Below are 18,869 nucleotides of genomic sequence, written 5' to 3'. Positions count from 1 at the left end.
GCTCAGGCAGCCTCTTCTGAGCACCCCGAGCCTCTAAAACATCTCCAACTCCAGCTGTGTCCGAGAGCTGTGGCCAAACGCCTGCAGTCTGGCATCTCCGTTTCTCTCTGAGCATTAAATAATACGTGTCCTGACCCAATGGCCGCTGCCTTTGGAAAACCGGGCTGTGTCCCGGTGCCCGAGCGCAGCGGTTCCTCCCGTGGAGTCGCTTTTGGGCTGTTTCAGGGATCGCTGTCCCACCTCCGCACTAGAAACCCGTCCCTGGGGCATGGCAGGGGGGTTGCCTGCGGCTCTGCCCCCCAGCTCGTAGCCTGGCGTGCTCATGCGAGCCACCACCCGGTTCAGTTTGCATTCGTAAGCCAGAGCAAAGCTGGAGTCGTCATCTTGCAGCGCTGGTGGACCTGCCCGTGGTTATCAGTGAAATGACTAGGGTTTGAGAAATCCTCATTTTGGAGTTTCACATGCGTGGTAGGGCAGCAACGTGGGTAGGCAGGCTTTAAAATGTTTCCTTAAAACTGAAGGTCTTGATTCTGTGCGTTTGCCCACTATTGACATGAGTGTGGTGCTTGCAGAGCGCAGCTCTGGGGTCCAGCCGCTTCTCCCCGAGCTGGTCTCCTCGGGCACCTCCACCCTGCCCGGCACCGAGACCTGGCAAAGCCTCAGTACAGATGTGATCGATGAAGCCGAAGCTTTAGATTGCGCCTGCTACGGAGCGTGCTGCCCGCTGAAACCAGCTCTGATGAACCGAGTCCCGGCAGGGACGATGCTTCCCAGACCTCTGGGGTTTGAGGGGCTCGGAGACCTGGTGTGGGGTCTGTCCCCAGCAGGGATGCAATGGAGTAAAAGCATTTTGGCCAGGCCGTTAATTGTAGCCTGAGGACATGGTGGCCGTCCTTCACCTTCTGCAGGAACAAGAGGGTCAGGGTCAGTGGAGGGGCACCTGGGGTTTCTGGCTTGAGGGCACATTGCTGCAGCGGCAGCGACTTCAGCAAGGAAAGTTAATTTTCTTATTATAGAAGTACTTATATTAAGCAGATGGAAAGATGCTGTTTTCAATACAGTTCCCAAAGCAAATAGTCCCTCGACTGGCACCTTACGGCGGCCGTGCTGGGCATGGCCAGCTGGGCACGCAGACAGCCGCTGCTGTCCTCCCCCGCACCCCCATCCCCGCCTCGGTCAGCCACGGGTGCTCTGGGAGCAAACGGGTGCCCGGGCAGGCGAACACGGCGGGGTCTTGCCGCAACCCCTCCCTGTGAGCCCTGAGGCTCACCCAGCTTGCTCCCTCGTCCCTGCTTTCTGCCCACACCAGAGGCTTATTTTTCATTTTCCCAGCAGACGAGCGGAGCAGCTTGTTTTCCCTCTGGCAGCAGCTTCTGTGTTTCTGCTTTTCCACTTCCAGCCGTGGCAGCCACGCATTCTTCAGGCAGGGAAAAAACCCCCACAAAACGCAATGTAGTAATTAACTCTGTGGCTACGCGGGTGCTGCCGCCGCCAGTGAAACCACAGACGCGGCACAGGGGAGGGACTTTGACCTTCTGCTCCAAAAAACCCACCCCTGCGTGTTAGCTTATCGTGCGCGCTGGAGGAAACGCCTCTCCTGGGGCTGCGTGGGGTGAAACGCTGCAGGACCCCGTGGCCGTGCTCGTGGCGGCGGGGGGGATGCTGCCATGGGCTGACGTCTCTTCTCCCTTCTCCACGCAGGACGGAGACGCGGAGAAGAAAGACCCGTTTGAGGAGAGCGGGCTGACCCTGAGCCCGACGGCTGCCGAGGCCAAGGAGAAGGTGCGGGCCAAGCGGGTGAAGAAGAGAGCTCCGCAGATGGACTGGAACAAGAAGCGAGAGATTTTCAGCAATTTCTGAGCCTTGCTGGTGGCTGCCATCCGCCACCCTCCTGCCCCCGCCCCAGCTCGGACGTTTCTGAGGTGCCTACGCCCTGTCCTTCAGTGTCCATGTGAGATGCTTTGTGCTCTGCTCTTCACTGGTTGCTTTTACAAGGCGTATTTTAAAGTCCTCTTTTTTTTTTTTTTTAATTTTTTATTATTATTATTATTATTGTTACTCACCAGCGATTCTCATAAGACAAATGTGACCAAAGCTCCTTTTCTTGCTTGCTCTTCAGCCCAGCTCTGGCTGCCTGCCGTCCCCTGTTCCTATGAGAAAGGACTGGAAGAGTTTAACTCTTGTTTCTTACCTGCATCATTTAGGCTTCTATTACTTTTTTTTTTTTTTTTTTAAATTTGGGGTGTTTGTTTTGGTGTTGCGGGTGTCCCAGACTGAGCCCCATGGGATGCTCTGTGCCCCTGTGCAAACAAACGTCTGACGGCCTCGTGCCCCCGCCGTGGTGGGTGCCCGCAGGGTGGGGTGTACCTGGCACCCCCTCCCCAGCACACCCCATCTGCAGCGTTAACTACTCACACAATGGGAAAACGGACAGTGGCTGTAAATCGCTCTTGTTGGCTTTGCTATTGAAAAGAAAAAATTTGTTTTGTTGGTGTTTTTTTTTTTTTTTTTAAATGAAGTCCCATATGTTTCCAGTTAGTTGAGGAACTTCCCTCCCCACCAGTGACTTCTGCCCCGGCAATAAAAGCCCCTTTTTCATCCCCAGCAGCTCTGCAGAGGGGAGAGGGCAGGATTTAAAAACAAATCCCAAACCCAACAGCCCAAATGCCACAGGCCTCACCATTTGCAGCCGTCAATGCAGCGCTGAGCGGCGGGGGAAGGAAGGGAGCGGGGCCAGTCCTGCCCCGTGGTGCGAGGAACGGTGCTGCCGGCCCGGCTCCGGCAGCCTTGCAAGAAGACAAGAGCCACGAGATGCTACGAAAACTCTTTGGACAGACTTGAAAGCGAGCACAACCCAGCGTCTGTTTCCAGGGCGGAACGCGGGGATCGGGCTCTAGCTGCGGGCTTGGCGCTGGGGAAGTGGAGCTCGGCTGTGGCTGTGCCTGGGTGCTGGGTCCTGGAGCAGGGTCCGGGTCCCACCTGGTTTGTTACTTCTGGGCTGGTATTTGAGCGTAACTGAGTCTCTGTCTCGCCACCGGCAGGACGTCCTCCGAAGCCGTGGAGTCCCCGCGGGGCTGGCTACGAAGCAGGCAGCGGTGTGATGGAGCGGGCGGTTGCTTTGGCTTTCTGTGACCTCCTTTGAAAACACCCTGCTCTTGGTATTACAGCCTCAAAATGTATCTTTAAAGCATTACAAATTAAGCTCATTTAAGCTCTTTATTACTTGCCTTTGGCTGTAAATGAGGGAAGATGCGACCCTCTCAGAGGCTGCAGACAGAGGTGTTTTACCAGGGCAGGGTCCCGGCCGTGCTGGGCTGGCCGCCTCCTGCCCACGCTCCAGCAGCTCCCCAAGCCCGGCCGCGGTGGCTGCCCGGTATTTCAGCTCAAATGCCGAGGCAGCAGTGGGAAGGGACTGGGCACAGCAGGACCGTCGAGTACAAACCCACTTTCCCCAGCTAAAAGCAAACGGCAGCAATCACTTAGACATCGATGACCATTTTAAAACACACGGCTGTGAACTTGCCCTGGGTTACTCCAGCACTGCTGAACAAGCCCGTGGCCTTTGGGTTAGTGCGCGACGGATATCGTACCGGCTCTGGGTGCATTTCCTAAGTATCGAGCTGAAAGGTGCCTTATAACGTTTACTGCTCTCCGCGGCAGCGGGCTGGGGCTCGGCACAGCGGCGGGTCAGTGCGGGGCAGGAGGACTGCAGCAGTGGAGCCAGGACATTTGGCTTCACCGTGGGATGCAGCTGATGCCCACGGCTGTTAGCTGGCTGGCAGGAGAGCATGGAAAGGCTCAGGGGTGAAGGAGATGAGTTCTCTTTTACAAAAGTTAGCTTTTAGGAACGTCAATGGGCCGAACAGGTTGAAAATAATGACTTTGGAGAGGAACTGGTACAGGTGTTTGGTTATCGGTGACAAGACTGGCAGTGGGATGATGGCTCAGGATGCAGAGAGGTTTGCCTCCCCTCCAGGACTCTGCCATTAACAAGACGCCTCTTCCCTATCCCACTTCAAAGACAAGTACCTGCTCTCTTTTTGGCCCCCAAAATATTTGCTTCTATAAATCAGTAATCTTTTGAAGGAGCCTTTTTTTTTTTTTTCATGGTATGCACATTGCTTGCCGTGCCTGCATAGCCAAACCCCAGGCAGTGCCCCGGTCTGCGCAGGGCAGAGTGTTCCCCATTACACCAACCTAAATGTCGCACTCGATGCATGTCAGAGAGCAACGACCTGTTTGTACATACTGCATTTCTCATACAAGACTGCACCGCTGTAGTTGGGGGGGGGAAGAACATGTAGTTTTTAATGCAGATCAAAAGAAATCAGGTGTGCAAATCTGTACTGATAAGATTTTAAAATCTTAATCTCTGCTTAGTCCATGGAAACTGCTCCTGGTTAAAGCACTTATCATATTTCTGACATCTTGTAGCTCAGTAGTAGTTATTCAGTTCCTGTACGTTTAACTTGGAAAAAAAATCAATAAAGTATAAGGCTGTCAGCTGCATTGTAAAAACATAATGTACACTGTAATGGCAGTAATAAACTTCATTTTCCCATGTACCGAGTACTTATTTGCTCGTTCCTCATCTGTTTGGTAGGGAACTTCAGAGCAGAGTTACAGCCTTCTTTAGCACATTATAAACTTTGCTTCCTCCCTTGCCTGTTTAAAGAGTAACTGAAATTATTCCTTTGAAGCTCCACAATGAAGTCAGCACTGCCCTTTGTCTGAAGAACAAAACACAGACGGTGGTGGTGTCCCTTCTGTCAGCTTCTGAGGCGTACGCTAGCCCGGCTCCTGTGGCCACCGTAACCCTTGCTGGCACACACAGCACCAAGAGTGACACTGGCTTGTCTCCTGTCCCTCCTCCTGCTCTGCATTACCCCCTGCTCTTCTGCTACCAGGACCCAAAGGTCACTTGTCCAGGCCGTGGCCTCCTCTGATCCTGGCTGGTGAAGTCTTCAGCTGTACCTCATTCATTGCAGCGTCCCTCGCTGCCCGGGCTAGGCAGGCGGCTTGGCAGGCTGCGTGCTGCCTGCTCTCAGCTGGCAGGGCTGGTTGCTATGGTCTCAGGCTTTGGTGAGATCACCCATGCTCTCCTCCCTCTGCCCTGTGTTGCACAAATGCCAGCAAACCTCATGAGTAGAAAAAAACCACCTCCACCACCTTTATTAAATGTGTATTTACAAGCAGCAGCAAGTCCCCTAGGACAAAGCATTTCTCTCCAGCTACTCCTGACGCGGCACAGCCTGCTGCTCTGCTGGGACACGCTCAGGCATCCGTACGGGGGCTGGAGCCTTAAGCACTGACACAGCAGGACTGCTGCACTTTGAAAGACCCTTTTTCCTCTGGAGAGCTCAGCCATTGCCAGTGGCTGCTCCCTCCCCAGAGATGCTGAGCTGGCTGCAGCAGTCTCCTGTTTCCCTGCAGTCACACAGCCAGCCCCGTGCAAAGCACAGCTTTACTAGGGCTCAGCTCCGGGCTGCTGCTGAGCTGAAGCAGCTTTGTTGCTCTACGAAGACCGGATGATCCCTCAGCGTCTCTTAGCAGCTGGGCAAATGTCTTGATTGAGGCACTCGTTGCAGCGAGGATTCACAGGCAGGCAGGTCTGCTGGCCAAAGCCCACCAAGAGCCAGTTTATCTCCCTCCAGAGATCCCTGCAGTGAGAGGAAAAACGTAAGCCTTCCGATACAGCTGCTCAGAGGGGTTAAAGAACAGCCCGTGCTTTTAAATGGATCCCTTTCGCCTACTGCCTGTTCCTCTTGGCTTCCCAAGGTGCCTGGAGGCAGGGCCCAGCCTCCTGCTAAGAACAGCCCTCCTAACCTTTCCTGATCCCTCTGAACTGGGGTGGGGAGCAGAGAACAGACGCACGAAGTGCCTGTGGTCATTCTCTTGTGCTAAGGCATGTGCCAGATGTGGAGATGCAACAGAGTACCTGTCAGCTGGCCTTTGATACTGAAGATCAAGCATCCATGAAGGCCAGAATCCAACCATGGTCTGATACTGCTGTGGCCATTAGGCTCAGCAAGGTCCTGTGTAGAAAAGCACCTGGCTTGGGTCATGGTAAACTTGTCAAGGCAAGAATCGGGCATCAAGACCTCCAGGTACCTGGCTGCAATAGTGGTGATCGATATACCTGATAGCCACAAAACAACCAAGTAGCTGAAATGGTGCTGCTGCAGCTCTCTGGGAGAGGAGAAACACCTGCAGACTAGTCCCCCATAAAGAGGAGGGACCCAAAGTGCAGTCACTGAAAATGCTATCAGCAGGATTGTGTGCAGCCACGGCTCCTGAAGCTAGCTTGAGGGGCTTGGTGTGGAGGAAGGAGGCTGGGGTCTCAGACCTCACCTGGGCAGCCAGTCCTCCAGCGCTGCCCGAGTTTCCTCAGGGTATCTGGTCTCCTTTTTCACCCACTTCAGCCTGTTTGTGATCCTGTGCACATGGGTGTCCACAGCTAGGAAGGGAGAGCCCAGAGTTTAGGTGGGGGCAGACACACCTGAACGGAGAGAGCACAGCCAAAAGCTGCCTGTCACAGCAGAGCAGGTACAGCGCCCTGCACGGGCTTCCTCCGCGGGCCGGCAGGAACAGGCAGGTGAAACAGGAGGGGAAGCTCACTCGCAGAACAAACGCGCTGCTTTCTTCCGAGGCCCAGAGCCAAAAGCAAGACGGGATGGATATCTCGCACCACGCAGCTAGCAACACGCTCACACAATCTGACCCAGCCTTCCTTCAAAGGTTCGCGTGCTCTGATCTAGCAGGCACAGGGCAGCCTGTCCCGGGTTCTCTTCCTCCCTGTGTTTCAGCTGATGTTACGCAAGTTGCAATCTCTGCCCCTTAGTTTACCCAGATGGAAAACACATTTCATAATACCTACCAACACAAGAGGGTTTGTGAGGCTTAAACGAATGTTTATAAAGTGCTTTGAGCTAAAAAGCTCTGAATGCAAAGTATATTATTGTTAGATCAGCAGCGATAAACCTGTCTCTATGGCTAATTGGGCAAAACCCAGGAAACTGCTGTAAACAGGAAGACTAAGTCTTGCCTCCTAAATCAAAACTGAGCACACAATTATTTGGAAAATAGTTGGCTAGTTTGGCTCCCTCTAGACTTCCCTCCCCCACTGCAGGGAGGGAAGAACAGACCCCAAGCGCTGTCGAATCTAGCGCAAGAGCCACATTTTGTACAGCTGACGCTCACCCGTGGGGCTGTGGGAGTCAGCTGCCACCCGCACTGACCTTGGGCTGCGTGCTCGCCGCAGCGGCAGTCATTCATCAGGTGGCACCGTTCCTAGCTTTCCCAGGGCTCCTCTATTAAGCAGCAAATACACTTGGAATATTAATCTGTCCCCAGGGGCCCCCAGGCCAGGCAGCCCTCCGGGATGCCGCAGCTGATCGTCCAGCCCCATCTGCCGGCTGCTGCGCGCAGCTCTGCTGCCAGCCACGCTCCCTCCGTGCTCCTCAAAGCAGCACCGTGCAGGAGCAAACCTGCCCTGGGTCTGGCCTGGGCCCATCTCCACCGCAGACTTCTTCCCAGCCGATCGCTGCTAAAGCACACAGCTCCACGGGGTACAGCTATGCGCTCTCCTATGCTGTCTGTTCAATAAACACGGCAAATAAGCAAATGTACCTGTGGTCACCTATTGCCCAGCCACAGGAACTAAAAGAGATCAGAAATTCTGTAGCTACAGATTGCCTGAGACCATTTCTTTCTACGACCCATCATGAATTACCGATTTCAAACAGTAATTTTACTAAGCCCTGCTTCTGCCCTCTTATGGCTTGCCAAACAAAAATCCCGAATGAGATTTGTTTAAACAGAAGCAACCCCGGAAAAAAATAACCTCAGACTATCCTACAACTATCACCAAATCACAAAATTACCCCCACCTCTCTTTCACTTGACACCAAAGAGATTTCAAAGCATTATTCTGCTAGCACATCTTTTTGGATGCCTACCCAATTCAGCAATACTTGCACTGCTTACCAGCATCTGAGGGGAGGGAGTGACCGCCCTTGAGGATTTCTGCTATCAAATTTGGGGAAAAACAGTAGCTGGATCCCTGCTTAAATCCTATAGCAACTCATCCGCTGCGAGTGGTTGAGAGTCACATCCTTCACCCACCCAAATACTCTGCAGATGACTAAACTGAAGCGATGCTATCAGGCTCCTGGGGCCGGCAGTTTACCCAGCTGCAATGCTTCCCCTCTGCCCAGGGAATGGATCAGGCAGGATTTAGGAGAGGAATGGGAAAAACATGGTCCAACCTACCTATCCCGGACACGCTGTCCCAGGCAATGTTCATGGCCAAGTGGGCCATTTTGGGCCCAACTCCTGGCAGCTGCACCAGCTCCTCCACGGTTCTCGGTATGTCGCCCCCGTACTTCTGCTTCAGGATGGCGGTCGTCTGCTTTATGTACTTCACCTTGTTCTGGAAAACCAAGGGGAAAGGCAGAAATCCAAGTTGCCCTCCCATACAGGGAAAAGAGACAAACAGCTCAGAAAACAAACCATTCCTGAGCGTGTTACATGTGAGGCTACACACCGGAGTTTGTGGAGGGGAGACAGAGGTCTTTGATTTCTCCTTGAAAGCAAAATGCTGAGACCTGATTAGCTCTAACCTCCCCTGCGCGCTCCAGGCACTTCAGCAAACAATCTTGCTGTGAATACAAATTGCTAAAACTGGTGTAAAATACAGCCTTCAGCTTGACTCCAGGGGAAAGATCACCACGGGGCACGGCACGCAGGCTGAACACCGGCTGGGGGTGCGTCTCTCAGGAGCAGGGCTGGTTTGCACCCATCTCCTGCTGTCCCCTCAGCGACTGGCCACGAGTACAGCCTGCAAAGGACAAGCCTGCACCCGCCTTGCGCTCCTCCCCGGGCCTCTGAGCTGTCTCAGACAGCTGCACGGGAGCGGAGGACGGTGGAGGGGGTTCCTCTACGTGCACGTCGGGTGCTGCCGCGATCCTGCACTCACCCTCCAGAATCCTACAGGGTAAATGATCTGCCCAAGCGTCGCATCATCCATCTGCAAAATACTGTCGACCGTGAGGCCGTGCTGCCTCAGGCGCAGCATGGCAGCTGATGTCACCTGGTCCTTGGTCTGGCTGGAGAGCATCAGCGACAGCAGAACTTGGTAGCGCATAACCTGGGGAAAAGGACAGTGAGACACCTCAAGACCTCTGAGAGGATCTGGCCACCTCTGGGGCTCAGTTCTCCCACCCAGCACCATCTTCAGTCCAGTGCATAACATGGACCTACCCTGGTTCAGCTGTATCCATCTACAAGAGACTAGAAGGCTGCAACAGAAATAATCCATAACCTTTTAATGCTACCACACAATAAAGGGATAAAAGAAACACCTTCAGTCTAAGCAGTCAGCATGTGTAAAAGGGCACAGAGCAGCTACGGCCTGCTGGGATCTCACATCCAAGGATGCCAGTGCTTAGCCACAAAGGGTCAGACAAAGCTCTTCCTGATGATGGGATTCTCAGGAGACCTCGCAGGACACAGAAGTACAAACGCCCAATGATTTTTCATGCAACTTCTGCTCTAAAGGAGCTTTTGAAAATCCCATCCCTTTCCCACTACGCTTCAGTAGGAACTGGGTATCTGGCTCCAGTGAGCTCCTTATGAAACCAAATCTAAAGAACTGGGATGACAGAGCCTGGGAGATGAAGCACAAAACCCACAAGTTCCTCTGATGCTGTCACGCAGGGTTTAGCCCAGACCATTCACCTCCTATTTTTCAATTGATTTTTCCCCAGATGCGATTCTGTCCCCACCAGAATGAGGAGGATGATGCAACTAACCTGGACTGACCCAGGATAACATGGGATACAATCCTTCCTCCAGCTCTCTTACAAACAAAGTTTACAAAATCGCAGGTGCACCAGGAAAAATCTCTGAGCGCATGGAAGTAGGGTAATCTTCAAGCGCATGGAAATTGTGTGAGGAGCACTGGTGTGAGCTGAGGGTTACCACATCTGCTTTTTCTTGGAAGCAGCAACCCTGCTTCCCTAGGGAAGAAAAGCTATTTCCGTATCATGCACCGTGGTCCCCCTGGCCCCACAGCTGCACTCGGTGCCAGCCCACAGGGCTGCGGAGCGTGTGACGCTGTCTGAATCCGGAGTCAAAGCTAACCGTTTTCCCCAGGGATCCAAGCCCAAGGCACGATGCCAGCAATAAGGACAGCGTCACATGTGCTGAAGCCGTGCAGCTGTGTCTTCAAGACCCCTCCCTCGGAGCCCGGCAGGTCGCCGTGGAGCGCACGACTCCCGCTGCTCCGCCGAGCCTGCCTGCGGGTTATCTCCACGTTCCCACACCGGCACCGTGCATGAGAGCGCAGCCCTGCAGCCCCGGATCCCAGCGCCGCGCCATGGCCTCGCTCCGCTTTGTTTTTTGTACTGATGCAAATGGTCCCCTCGGAGGGAGGTGTCATCTGGGGCCTTTGATTGTGTTCCCAGGCTTGGGGAGCACAGTGCCATCCCAGCATGGCCCTTCCTTTCAACCAGTATCCCCTTAGAAGTGGGCCGCAAGAGGGGAGGAAGCCAACCTATGCTTCTGGACTGCTCTGAAGAGCATAAAAGCAGCCTGGAAAGTTTTTTCTCGGCTCCCCTCGCCTGTTCTCCGTACTGTTTTTCCTCTGTATTACAGAGCCATCTTGCTGGATACTTCCCTTGGACTCCTACAGAGATTTTTAAGAAAAAAGGGACATGCCTTCACACCCTGCCAGCCTTCCCCAGAAGACAGCACTGCCACAATACACTTTCAGGGTTTTCACTCCCAAGTCCAAAATCATCCTATTTTTGCTGCGGCTCCTACTCTTGGTTCAGCCTGCTAACTCTTCTGGCAGCAGCTGAAGCAGAGGACAAGGGCCTTTCACAGCTGTGTTTGCTGGCTGGTCCCTAATGCCCAGCATGGGCTGAATACAAGCAGAGAACATCTCAGAAAACACCCACTGCCGTTTCACAAGGGCTGCCTGAAGCCAATGAGCCCGCTATCAGAGAGGCAGCGGCTGACTCTCCTCCTCTAGCAGGATGAAGGGTTTCTCTCATACGCACGCTTGTGCAGTAACCTCTTGTGGGACCAATCCCAGCCTAGAGTCCTGATATGCCTTGTGTTTATTTTTCTGTTCTGGCGATATCCAAAATGGGACATATCCAGGGGCAACGTGAGGATGAGGAAGACCAGAGGGCTGCGGAAGCGGGGTTGTATTTTCCTGTGCCCGCCTGACAGAGCAGGGCAGCAGGGTGTTGTTACCTGCGGAGGTGCGCTGCTGTCGTAACACTTCTCCACTCCCATCTCATCGACGGGAGCATCTCTGTTCCTCCTCATTTCCCGGATGCGCTCCAGCTGCTGGCGCCAGTCCCTTGGCTCCCAGCGTGGCCTCTGGGGCTCAGACATCCCCTGCTCCGCGCCATCCCCCTGCCCAGATTCGTAGGCTATGGCGACGCTCTTCCTCCTCCTGCTGCGCCTCGGGACGCTGGCTGTGCTGTGGACCTGGCTCACTGCAAGAGATGGGAGAGAGATTTTCAGGCCTGAGGCCAGGGGAAAGAAGACTTCATCTCCCACCAGAGCCCAGCGTCGGCCCCGTGTGTCAGCAACCACCCGGGGGACCCTGATGAGGGCTGAATTCGTCTTCCCCACAGTCCCAACCCAGCAGCAACCCCTCACATCCACCCAGCCCTAACTGGAGCCAGCCGTGGGGCGAGGAATGGCTGGGAAGGACCTGGGAAACAGGTGACAACGGTTGGGGACACATGTCACGCTACGGGGACGCGTGACCCAAGCACGCAGGAGGCTGCTGAAGGACCAGATGCATCCCCAGGCCCTCGCCCAGTGCCACAGGCAGGACAGCCGCCGGGGTGCTGCCACAGCCCGGGCTCCGAGGGGAACGTGACAAGGACACCACGCCCTGTCCGGACACCGGCTGGGCCGGGCCCTCATCCCCCTGCTTGCAGGCCCCCAGGCCCCCTCCCCGTGCCAAGGCCGGGCCGGGGCCCCACACGACCCCGCCAGCCCGGGGAAGCACCGATCTCCGCCCCGCCCCGCCCCGTACCTCCGGCCGCCCCCCCGGCCCTGCCGAGCCGCCGGGCCGCCGCCCGCCCCCCGCCGGCGGACAGGGCCGCGCACATGGCGGCGGCCCCGGGCACTACCGGCCCCGGCGTGCCCCGCGGCGGGCGGCGGGCGCCGGAAGCGGCGGGACTTCCGCCGGGGGCGGGGCGCGGCGCGGTGCGGGGGGGGCCGGCGCGGAGCGGGGCGCGGGCCGGGGGCGGCGGGGCCGGGCCGGGGGTCGGCGGGTGAGTGAGGGAGTGGGCGAGCGGCGGCCCCGTTGCCCGGGCGGGGGGCGCTGCCCGGGCCGGGGGCCGGGGTGCGCGGGGGCCTGGCGGGGGCCTAGCGGGAGGCGGGGCCTTGCCGTGCCCCGGGGGTGTGTGTGGGGCTGGCGGCTGCCCCCGGCCGGGGGGTGGCCCCCGGGTGTCCCCTGTCAGGGAGCCGGGCTGTGCCGGGGAGCGGGGCCCTGTGGCGTCTCCCCCGTTGTGTGTCCCTAAGGGGTTGTGGCGTGTCCCGGGGCGGTGCGGGGGGGATTGCGGTGTGGTCCCGGCCTGTCCGGGGAGGGCCGGGGGGACACTGTGCCCTGTCCCGGGCTGAAGCAGGGGCCGCGGTGTGTCCCCCCGGTGATGTTGGGCTGGGGGCCATGGCGTGTCCCCTGGGCTGGGGGCAGCAGCATGTCCCCCGGGATGCGGGGACAGGGGCTGTGGCGTGTCCCCGGGGCGTGGGGAAGGCTGTGGCATGTCCGTGGGGGCGTGGGGCGTAGCTGCGGCCTGCCGGGTTTGTGCGGGAGCCTGTGCCGAGGGCAGGGTGCTGGGGCTGGGCCAGCATGCGAGGAGCGGGTGTCCTGCTCTGAGCCGGGTGCGGGGGTCCCCGAGGGGCCGCGGGCTGGGGCTGGCTGGGGACGCAGTTGGGGACACAGTTTCTGAAGGACGTTACTGTCGATGTCCCGTTGCTTTAATGGGTGTGTTTGTTCTCGCTCCCCCTCTTTCTCCTCACCATGGCAGCATTTGGATGTTGGAACGCTCAGATTCGTAAGTCCTTTCTCATGTCTTGCTACTTTCGACATCTACTTTACAGTGCTGTGTGCTTGTCCATTGCTTTTGGACTGGGAACAAGTACCTCGGCTCACACCCGCCAAAAAGTGTGTGTGTGTGTGTGTTTATACCTCAAAAATCAGCTCAGCGGTTCTAAAACGGTGGTTGCTCTGTGCCGGGCATTCAGAGCTCCCAGAAAATGGCAGCCCAGAGCTCCCCGTTCCCTGGATAGCTGCAGGATGCGGGTGCTGAAGACAGGAGCGGTGCGGGCTCCTCATGCGTGCAGGCTCCTCGCTGTTTTGTCCTCAGCGTTGGGCTTCTTCCCTGTTTGAAACGGCTTGAGACACCAGAGCTGTTCATAAAAGCCACGGTGTGATGGCTGTTACTGGTGTTTTCCTGCTTTTCTTTTCCCCTTGGGCCTCCCTTAACAGAACCCTCATTCGGTATTTGCAGGGACTCGGCGCTGCTTGCTTGTCAGCAATGGCAAAGCCTCAGAGCAAGGATTCTGGACTGAAGGAGAAGTTCAGGAATCTCTTGGGGCTGGGAACATCCCGGGGAAGTTCAAAGTCGTCGGAGGGCAAGCAAACAGAGTTTATCATCACTGCAGAAATACTCAAGGTGCGAGAACTGACCGTAGTAAAGGTGGGGATAGTGCCTGGAGTACCTGAGCTGAGAGGATTGGAAGGAGGGCTTGCTCATTCTCTTTTCTGTTTTGATATTCGTTCCTTCTCTGATCATGCCTTTTTACCTGATCTCTCAATTCATTCTCTAGTGAAATGGATGTAAAACTCACCTACTTTGAAGTTACAGCATTTTAATTATTCAGTGTTTGAACACTTTTGAGATATTTGATAGGGTGGTGTTGTCTTACATCGGGTTACAGGGTGTTTCCTCAAAATACGTTGCTCTTTTTTATAGTCTGAGCTTGATGATGAGCTGATGCTCACCTGGTGGCAGTTAGCACAAGCTGGAAACTGTTTCTATTTTATGAAAACCTTATGGTTTTGTGAAAATTAAAAAAAAAAAAAAAATTATTCCAGTAATTGGTGCGGCAAATCTGTAACCAGAATAGTTGGCACACAGGGAGGAAAACACATAAAAGGGAGAAGGAGACCAGAATCCCTTCCTGTCTGTGCTGGAGCAGCCAAGCTCTTACTTGCTGGAAGGCTGGGAAGCCGGACTTAACATCCCTCCTTTCTCTGCCCTTCTCCCATGAACTGGGCGAGTGCCACAGTCAGTGAGTTACAAACTTTTTGAAGAAAATGAGATGTTCTGTCCTGGAGGTGAAAAGCTGCTTGGCTCCAGTTCTGTGAAAGTTCTGGTTTTGACAAATCATTTGCTAATGGAAAAAAGTTTTTGGAGAAATTCCTGAAAAGCTCCAGTGATGAATAATGGTTAGATCATTTTGGACAAATGTGTAATTTATTTTTCAGTGGTTCATGATCCCCTTTGAGAAATGGATAAGTGTTTCTAATAAGATAAACTGTTAGCTTATTTCTACATCTCTTTCCAGGAACTGAGCATAGAATGTGGATTAAGTAACAGGATACGAGCAATCAGTCAAATTTGTGAAGTGGCAAAAACAAAAAAAATTGAAGAGGTAAGTTTCAAAGTGTTCAGTGAACATTGGAAGGATGAAAATTTAAGCAACAGCTCTTAACCTGTCATAAGAGGCTCCTGTAGTTTAGCTCCTGCCTTTTAAAATTGGTAATCCCAGAAACTGTTTTGTGCTGTCCAAACCTGTAAAAGGGTGGCTCGTGTGCCAAGGCAATTACTTTTGTCCCACCTGCCAACTGTGGAGCAGAGAGGACGCAGCTGATGGGCTTCCTGAACTGAATGGAAGGAGAATGCTGCAAATATGCAGGCCCGTTCAGGATAGTTCACGGGAGATGATGGTAATCCTGTAGAAGAGGTGTTTGCTAGCTCCTTCTGTCTTGTTAATAAGCAACCTCAAACTGGTTTTAAACTCATCTTGTATTTGGGTGAAGGTTTCTGCACAAATGTTCACACCGAAGTAAGTGTGTGAATGAAGAACTTCAGTTACTGGGGTGCAAGTTGTCACGTAGGACGGGATTTGGTGTCTCTCGTGGTTCATCTGAGCTTATGACCAGGCAGGTGAGAGTGTCCCTCGGAAAAGAGAGCTCTGGACATGAAATCCCTGGCGATCTTGTTCGTTAACTTGCCATAATTAATGACTGGCCTACTGGGTAACGATCCCAGAAGAAGCTTAACTTTCCTACTACTGCCTGTCTCCTGTGTTTATTTTCAGCATGCAGTGGAAGCAATATGGAAAGTGGTAGCTGATATGCTCCAGCCAGAGCGCCCCGTCGAAGCCAGACATGCTGTTCTTCATCTGCTGAAGTCAATCGTTCAAGGACAGGTGAAAACAAACAAACTGTAGAAGAAACACTACACTTAAACTAGGGTTTGTGCAGAGTATGAACATGGAAAAATATTGGGTGGCTCTTCTCTACAGCTTTCCATGTTTCTTATTTTGGTTGTGCCTAGTAAAGGGGAAGAGGAAGCATTTAAACTTAAAGTCTTGGTTTGACCTCATAGCAAAACTTTTCATATAACTTGTAGAAAACTTTTCTGGTTTGGGGCAATGTTCTTGAAAAAGAGGAAATACTTGGGGTTAAGTTCAGCATAGTACAGCAAATTTTATATGGTCTTTGCCCAGACCTATTAGTCCTAGTCTGCAGCTGTTTTTGATGTTTCAGCCTGTCAAGTATGCAAAAAAATCTGTATGAGATACTTCTCTAGCCTGGCCAAGTCAAGCATACTATGAATTCTTCAGATTTCACAATGTGCTATACAAATGTTAAGACTATATGAGACCAAAGTATTCTGAAAAAGTAGGGATAGAGGCTTATGAAAAGAATAGGCATTGATTCTGGTTTGTTGGCTTGGGTTTTTTAAAATGCTCTACTGGCAGTGCTGTCAGTTGCAGTTTCCATGGATTACGTTGTGTATTGGATGCTGTCTGGGTGTTGCTGGACAAAATGCCTCCAGCCCTGAGTGCTGATACAACAGGCTGAGAAGACCTGAGCCATTGTCAGTAGCCAGTAGAGGCTGGAGGTATTTTCAGGAGACTTTCATAGCCCATAGGAAAAGAAAATAATTTCAAGCATGAAGATTACTGTTACAGACCTTGATAAGGTCCAGGCCTTAACTGTCTTTTTTCATTATTGACCCTGTTATTCCCCTCCCCTCCTCTTTTTATTTTTTTTTTAAGGGTGAAAGATTAGGGATCCTCAGAGCACATTTTTTTAAGGTTATTAAGGACTATCCCTCCAATGAAGACTTGCATGAACGGCTTGAAGTATTCAAGGCTCTAACGGAGAATGGACGATACATCACCTACTTAGAAGAAGAGTTAGGTGAGTATTGTCTGTACCCCTCTTCAATTTGGTGGGAATAAGTCAAGGGACAGGCATTCAGTGACACGAGAAAAAGGTGGTGATAACACTTCTGGGGAGAAAGCATATTGTAACAATTTGTTTTCCTTCTTTAGCTGACTTTGTACTACAGTGGATGGATGTTGGTTTGTCTTCTGAGTTCCTTCTGGTTTTAGTGAACCTGGTGAAATTCAATAGCTGCTATCTGGAAGACTATGTAGCTGACATGGTCCAGTAAGTTGGTTTTTTTAACTCCTACATGCTTATTCTTGGTAAATTACAGGAGAAAGTTGCAGATCAATATACAGATAAGTGGAATCTTTTTTCATCCAATCTGGATCTGTTTCATTCCAGGTCATACTTGACATTTCTGACAAATACTTGATTTTCAGTCGTATAATGTTCAGATCTGTTTTAATTTAACTGCATGTGCTTTCCCCATTCCATCTGATGGACCTGATTGCATTGCTTAGTCTCGCAAAGGGTCTCTGCTGTTGTATTCGTGTAGGCGTACTGAGTTGCATTTAAGTGCAACTTTAAGCTAACTTTTATAAAGAGATTGTAGTGTTCAGTGTCTCTAGGAGTGTTATCAACAATGCCACAGTAAGGGGAATGATCAGTAAAATAACATGCCAATTTACTTGTCTGTTTTGGCTCTTTATAATTTGCCTAAAATCATATTAAGCAGACAATTATAATTAAGTGTTCTTTCCTAACAGCAAGATATGCCTCTTGTGCATTCAGACTTCATCATCTGTGGACATAGAGGTCAGTAATTTGAGTCTCTCTTAGTACTTTAGAGTTCTTTGAAATTCTTTGAAACTAACTTTTACAAACAAAATCAGATCATCAGACTCTCCTCTCAGTTTATTCTCATCTTACAAGAGAGCTAATACAATGTTATGAAGTATTTGTAAGACGCTGAATCTCGTACACCAATAATCATTTTATTCTAAAACAAACAGAGCATTGATAAATTTGATAAGCGAATCAGTGTTTCAACAGTGCGTTTTATGGTTTACTTTCCATCTTGCAATGATTTAAAAAAAAAAAAAGACATATCTGTATCCCTTTTGACTTCCAGAAGATTTCCTGGGTCTGCCAGGTTAGCATTTGACCTGCTTTATTCCTAGAGAAGTGTGTAACCATTTTGTCTTTCTCTTCCCCAAAGATTTCCTTGCAAGTCCTAGATGCAGTTGTTTGCTATAACTGTCTGCCATCAGAGAACCTGCCAGTATTTATCATCACTTTGTGCCGTACCATCAACGTGAAGGAGCTCTGCGAGCCGTGCTGGAAGGTCAGAACTTTCTTGTAGTTTTGTTTTTTAATGAGTTTGGTCTTCTGGCCTCATAGATGAAGTGTCAGATGTGCCTGTGCACATCTGCCATAAATTTCAGTTTAGTTTTAAGAGTAAATTAAAAATTGTTTCAAGTATTAAGGGATCAGCAGATTGTTAGTGTAAGTCCTGTCATGTCCATGGAATTTACCCATAGTTTCCTCTCAGCTGATGTGACAGGCTTCTGTTGTGGCATGGAAATGGCTGGACACGTTTACTTACCATAAGTGGGCATGATCGGCCAGGTAACTGCATATTTAGGCTAACGAGTGTTTTAACAATTGGATATTTAAGTGTTGTCTTTGAATTTGCAGCTTATGCGCAACCTTTTGGGAACTCATTTGGGACACAGTGCCATCTACAACATGTGCAGGATCATGGAAGACAGGTAAAGAAGGTGTATCTAACAAAACCCAAGGAGTTCAGGAGAAGTCCCATCGAGACAGATAGGGAGTCACTGACCTCAGTAGAACAAGCTGAAGGTTCTGATGCTTAGAAATGAATTCCCTTCCTAGTTATGCTGCTGAAGTGCTCATTTTTTGGCTTTCCTGAATTGAATTTTCCTTTGTTTAAAGTTGTACTAAATGATTTTCTGCTTTTAATGCTTGTAAATTGCTGTGCAAGGCTCTGATGCATAACAGCTGGGAATTCCTGTTGTGACGGTGTTTCTTCCTGTTGACTCTTGTATGCTAAAATAATTGTAGCATGGCCTAAGACTTTCCTTCCATCTGTTCTTAGAGCTTACATGGCGGATGCAGCACTGCTGAGAGGAGCTGTGTTCTTTGTTGGGATGGCTTTGTGGGGTGCTCATCGCCTCAATTCACTCAAGAATTCCCCAACTTCAGTGCTGCCTTCGTTCCTCAAGGTAGGATGGGATGCTGGAGGAACTTTTTCATCAGGTATACCTCTGGACCTGTACAAATTTAGAACAAAAATGTGGTCCCCTGCACCGAAGAGATCTTTGTAGGCCTGAAAGATGAGAAACAGCAATTTGAGTATAGGGTGAAGCATGGGGAAACAGTAAAACAACAGAGGATTTAAGTTTGA

The 18,869-nt window shown here is 51.9% G+C and overlaps 3 protein-coding genes across 15 annotated transcripts in view; 2 read left to right on the top strand and 1 right to left on the bottom strand.

Annotated features, from left to right (window-relative positions):
* Positions 1–4,565, top strand: part of NHERF2 (NHERF family PDZ scaffold protein 2) — a 41,020-nt gene extending 36,455 nt beyond the window's left edge. Inside the window, exon 7 of the mRNA XM_075515003.1 lies at positions 1,702–4,565. Coding sequence (XP_075371118.1) covers positions 1,702–1,860 — 159 coding nt within the window. The 3' untranslated portion in view covers positions 1,861–4,565. The remainder of the gene's footprint in view (positions 1–1,701) is intronic.
* Positions 4,566–5,144: 579 nt separating this feature from the next.
* NTHL1 (nth like DNA glycosylase 1) lies at positions 5,145–12,207 on the bottom strand. 2 transcript variants are annotated; one of them, XM_075515004.1, is made up of 6 exons: positions 12,062–12,207; positions 11,263–11,510; positions 8,978–9,148; positions 8,272–8,431; positions 6,352–6,457; positions 5,145–5,660 (listed from the first exon to the last, which is right to left on the bottom strand). In XM_075515004.1, the coding sequence occupies exons 1-6, from the start codon at positions 12,135–12,137 to the stop codon at positions 5,537–5,539; spliced, it is 885 nt and encodes a 294-aa protein (XP_075371119.1). In that variant the 5' UTR covers positions 12,138–12,207; the 3' UTR covers positions 5,145–5,536. The 2 variants fall into 2 exon arrangements, with proteins under 2 accessions (XP_075371119.1, XP_075371120.1); XM_075515005.1 differs by lacking the exons at positions 5,145–5,660; positions 6,352–6,457 and adding an exon at positions 6,526–6,873.
* A 76-nt stretch (positions 12,208–12,283) lies between these two features.
* TSC2 (TSC complex subunit 2) overlaps positions 12,284–18,869 on the top strand; it is a 35,818-nt gene continuing 29,232 nt past the window's right edge. For 9 of the 12 annotated variants that reach the window (XM_075515000.1, XM_075514999.1, XM_075514995.1 and 6 more), the window contains exons 1-10: positions 12,953–13,085; positions 13,542–13,706; positions 14,602–14,688; positions 15,358–15,468; positions 16,324–16,468; positions 16,603–16,720; positions 17,206–17,254; positions 17,658–17,783; positions 18,137–18,210; positions 18,561–18,687. In XM_075515000.1, the coding sequence (XP_075371115.1) occupies positions 12,996–13,085; positions 13,542–13,706; positions 14,602–14,688; positions 15,358–15,468; positions 16,324–16,468; positions 16,603–16,720; positions 17,206–17,254; positions 17,658–17,783; positions 18,137–18,210; positions 18,561–18,687 (1,092 nt within the window). In that variant the 5' untranslated portion in view covers positions 12,953–12,995. Of the gene's footprint in view, positions 12,303–12,451; positions 12,540–12,952; positions 13,086–13,541; positions 13,707–14,601; positions 14,689–15,357; positions 15,469–16,011; positions 16,167–16,323; positions 16,469–16,602; positions 16,721–17,205; positions 17,255–17,657; positions 17,784–18,136; positions 18,211–18,560; positions 18,688–18,869 lie in introns of those variants that run through there. The other 3 variants (XM_075514997.1, XM_075514996.1, XM_075515001.1) reach the window with 3 other exon arrangements.

This window comes from Mycteria americana, chromosome 12 (assembly GCF_035582795.1).
Source record: "Mycteria americana isolate JAX WOST 10 ecotype Jacksonville Zoo and Gardens chromosome 12, USCA_MyAme_1.0, whole genome shotgun sequence".
Taxonomy (NCBI): domain Eukaryota; kingdom Metazoa; phylum Chordata; class Aves; order Ciconiiformes; family Ciconiidae; genus Mycteria; species Mycteria americana.
The sequence above is the reverse complement of the archived record's forward strand: the minus strand, read 5'-3'. Positions and strand labels throughout refer to the sequence as shown.

Excerpts from the sequence above, each read along its gene's own strand:
- NTHL1 (XM_075515004.1), bottom strand. The coding sequence starts at position 12,137 with ATGTGCGCGGCCCTGTCCGCCGGCGGGGGGCGGGCGGCGGCCCGGCGG. Across the intron at positions 9,149-11,262 it reads ACAGCAGCGCACCTCCGCAG|GTTATGCGCTACCAAGTTCT; the intron begins GTAACAACACCC and ends CCTTTTCCCCAG. Across the intron at positions 8,432-8,977 it reads ACCCTGTAGGATTCTGGAGG|AACAAGGTGAAGTACATAAA; the intron begins GTGAGTGCAGGA and ends TTGGTTTTCCAG.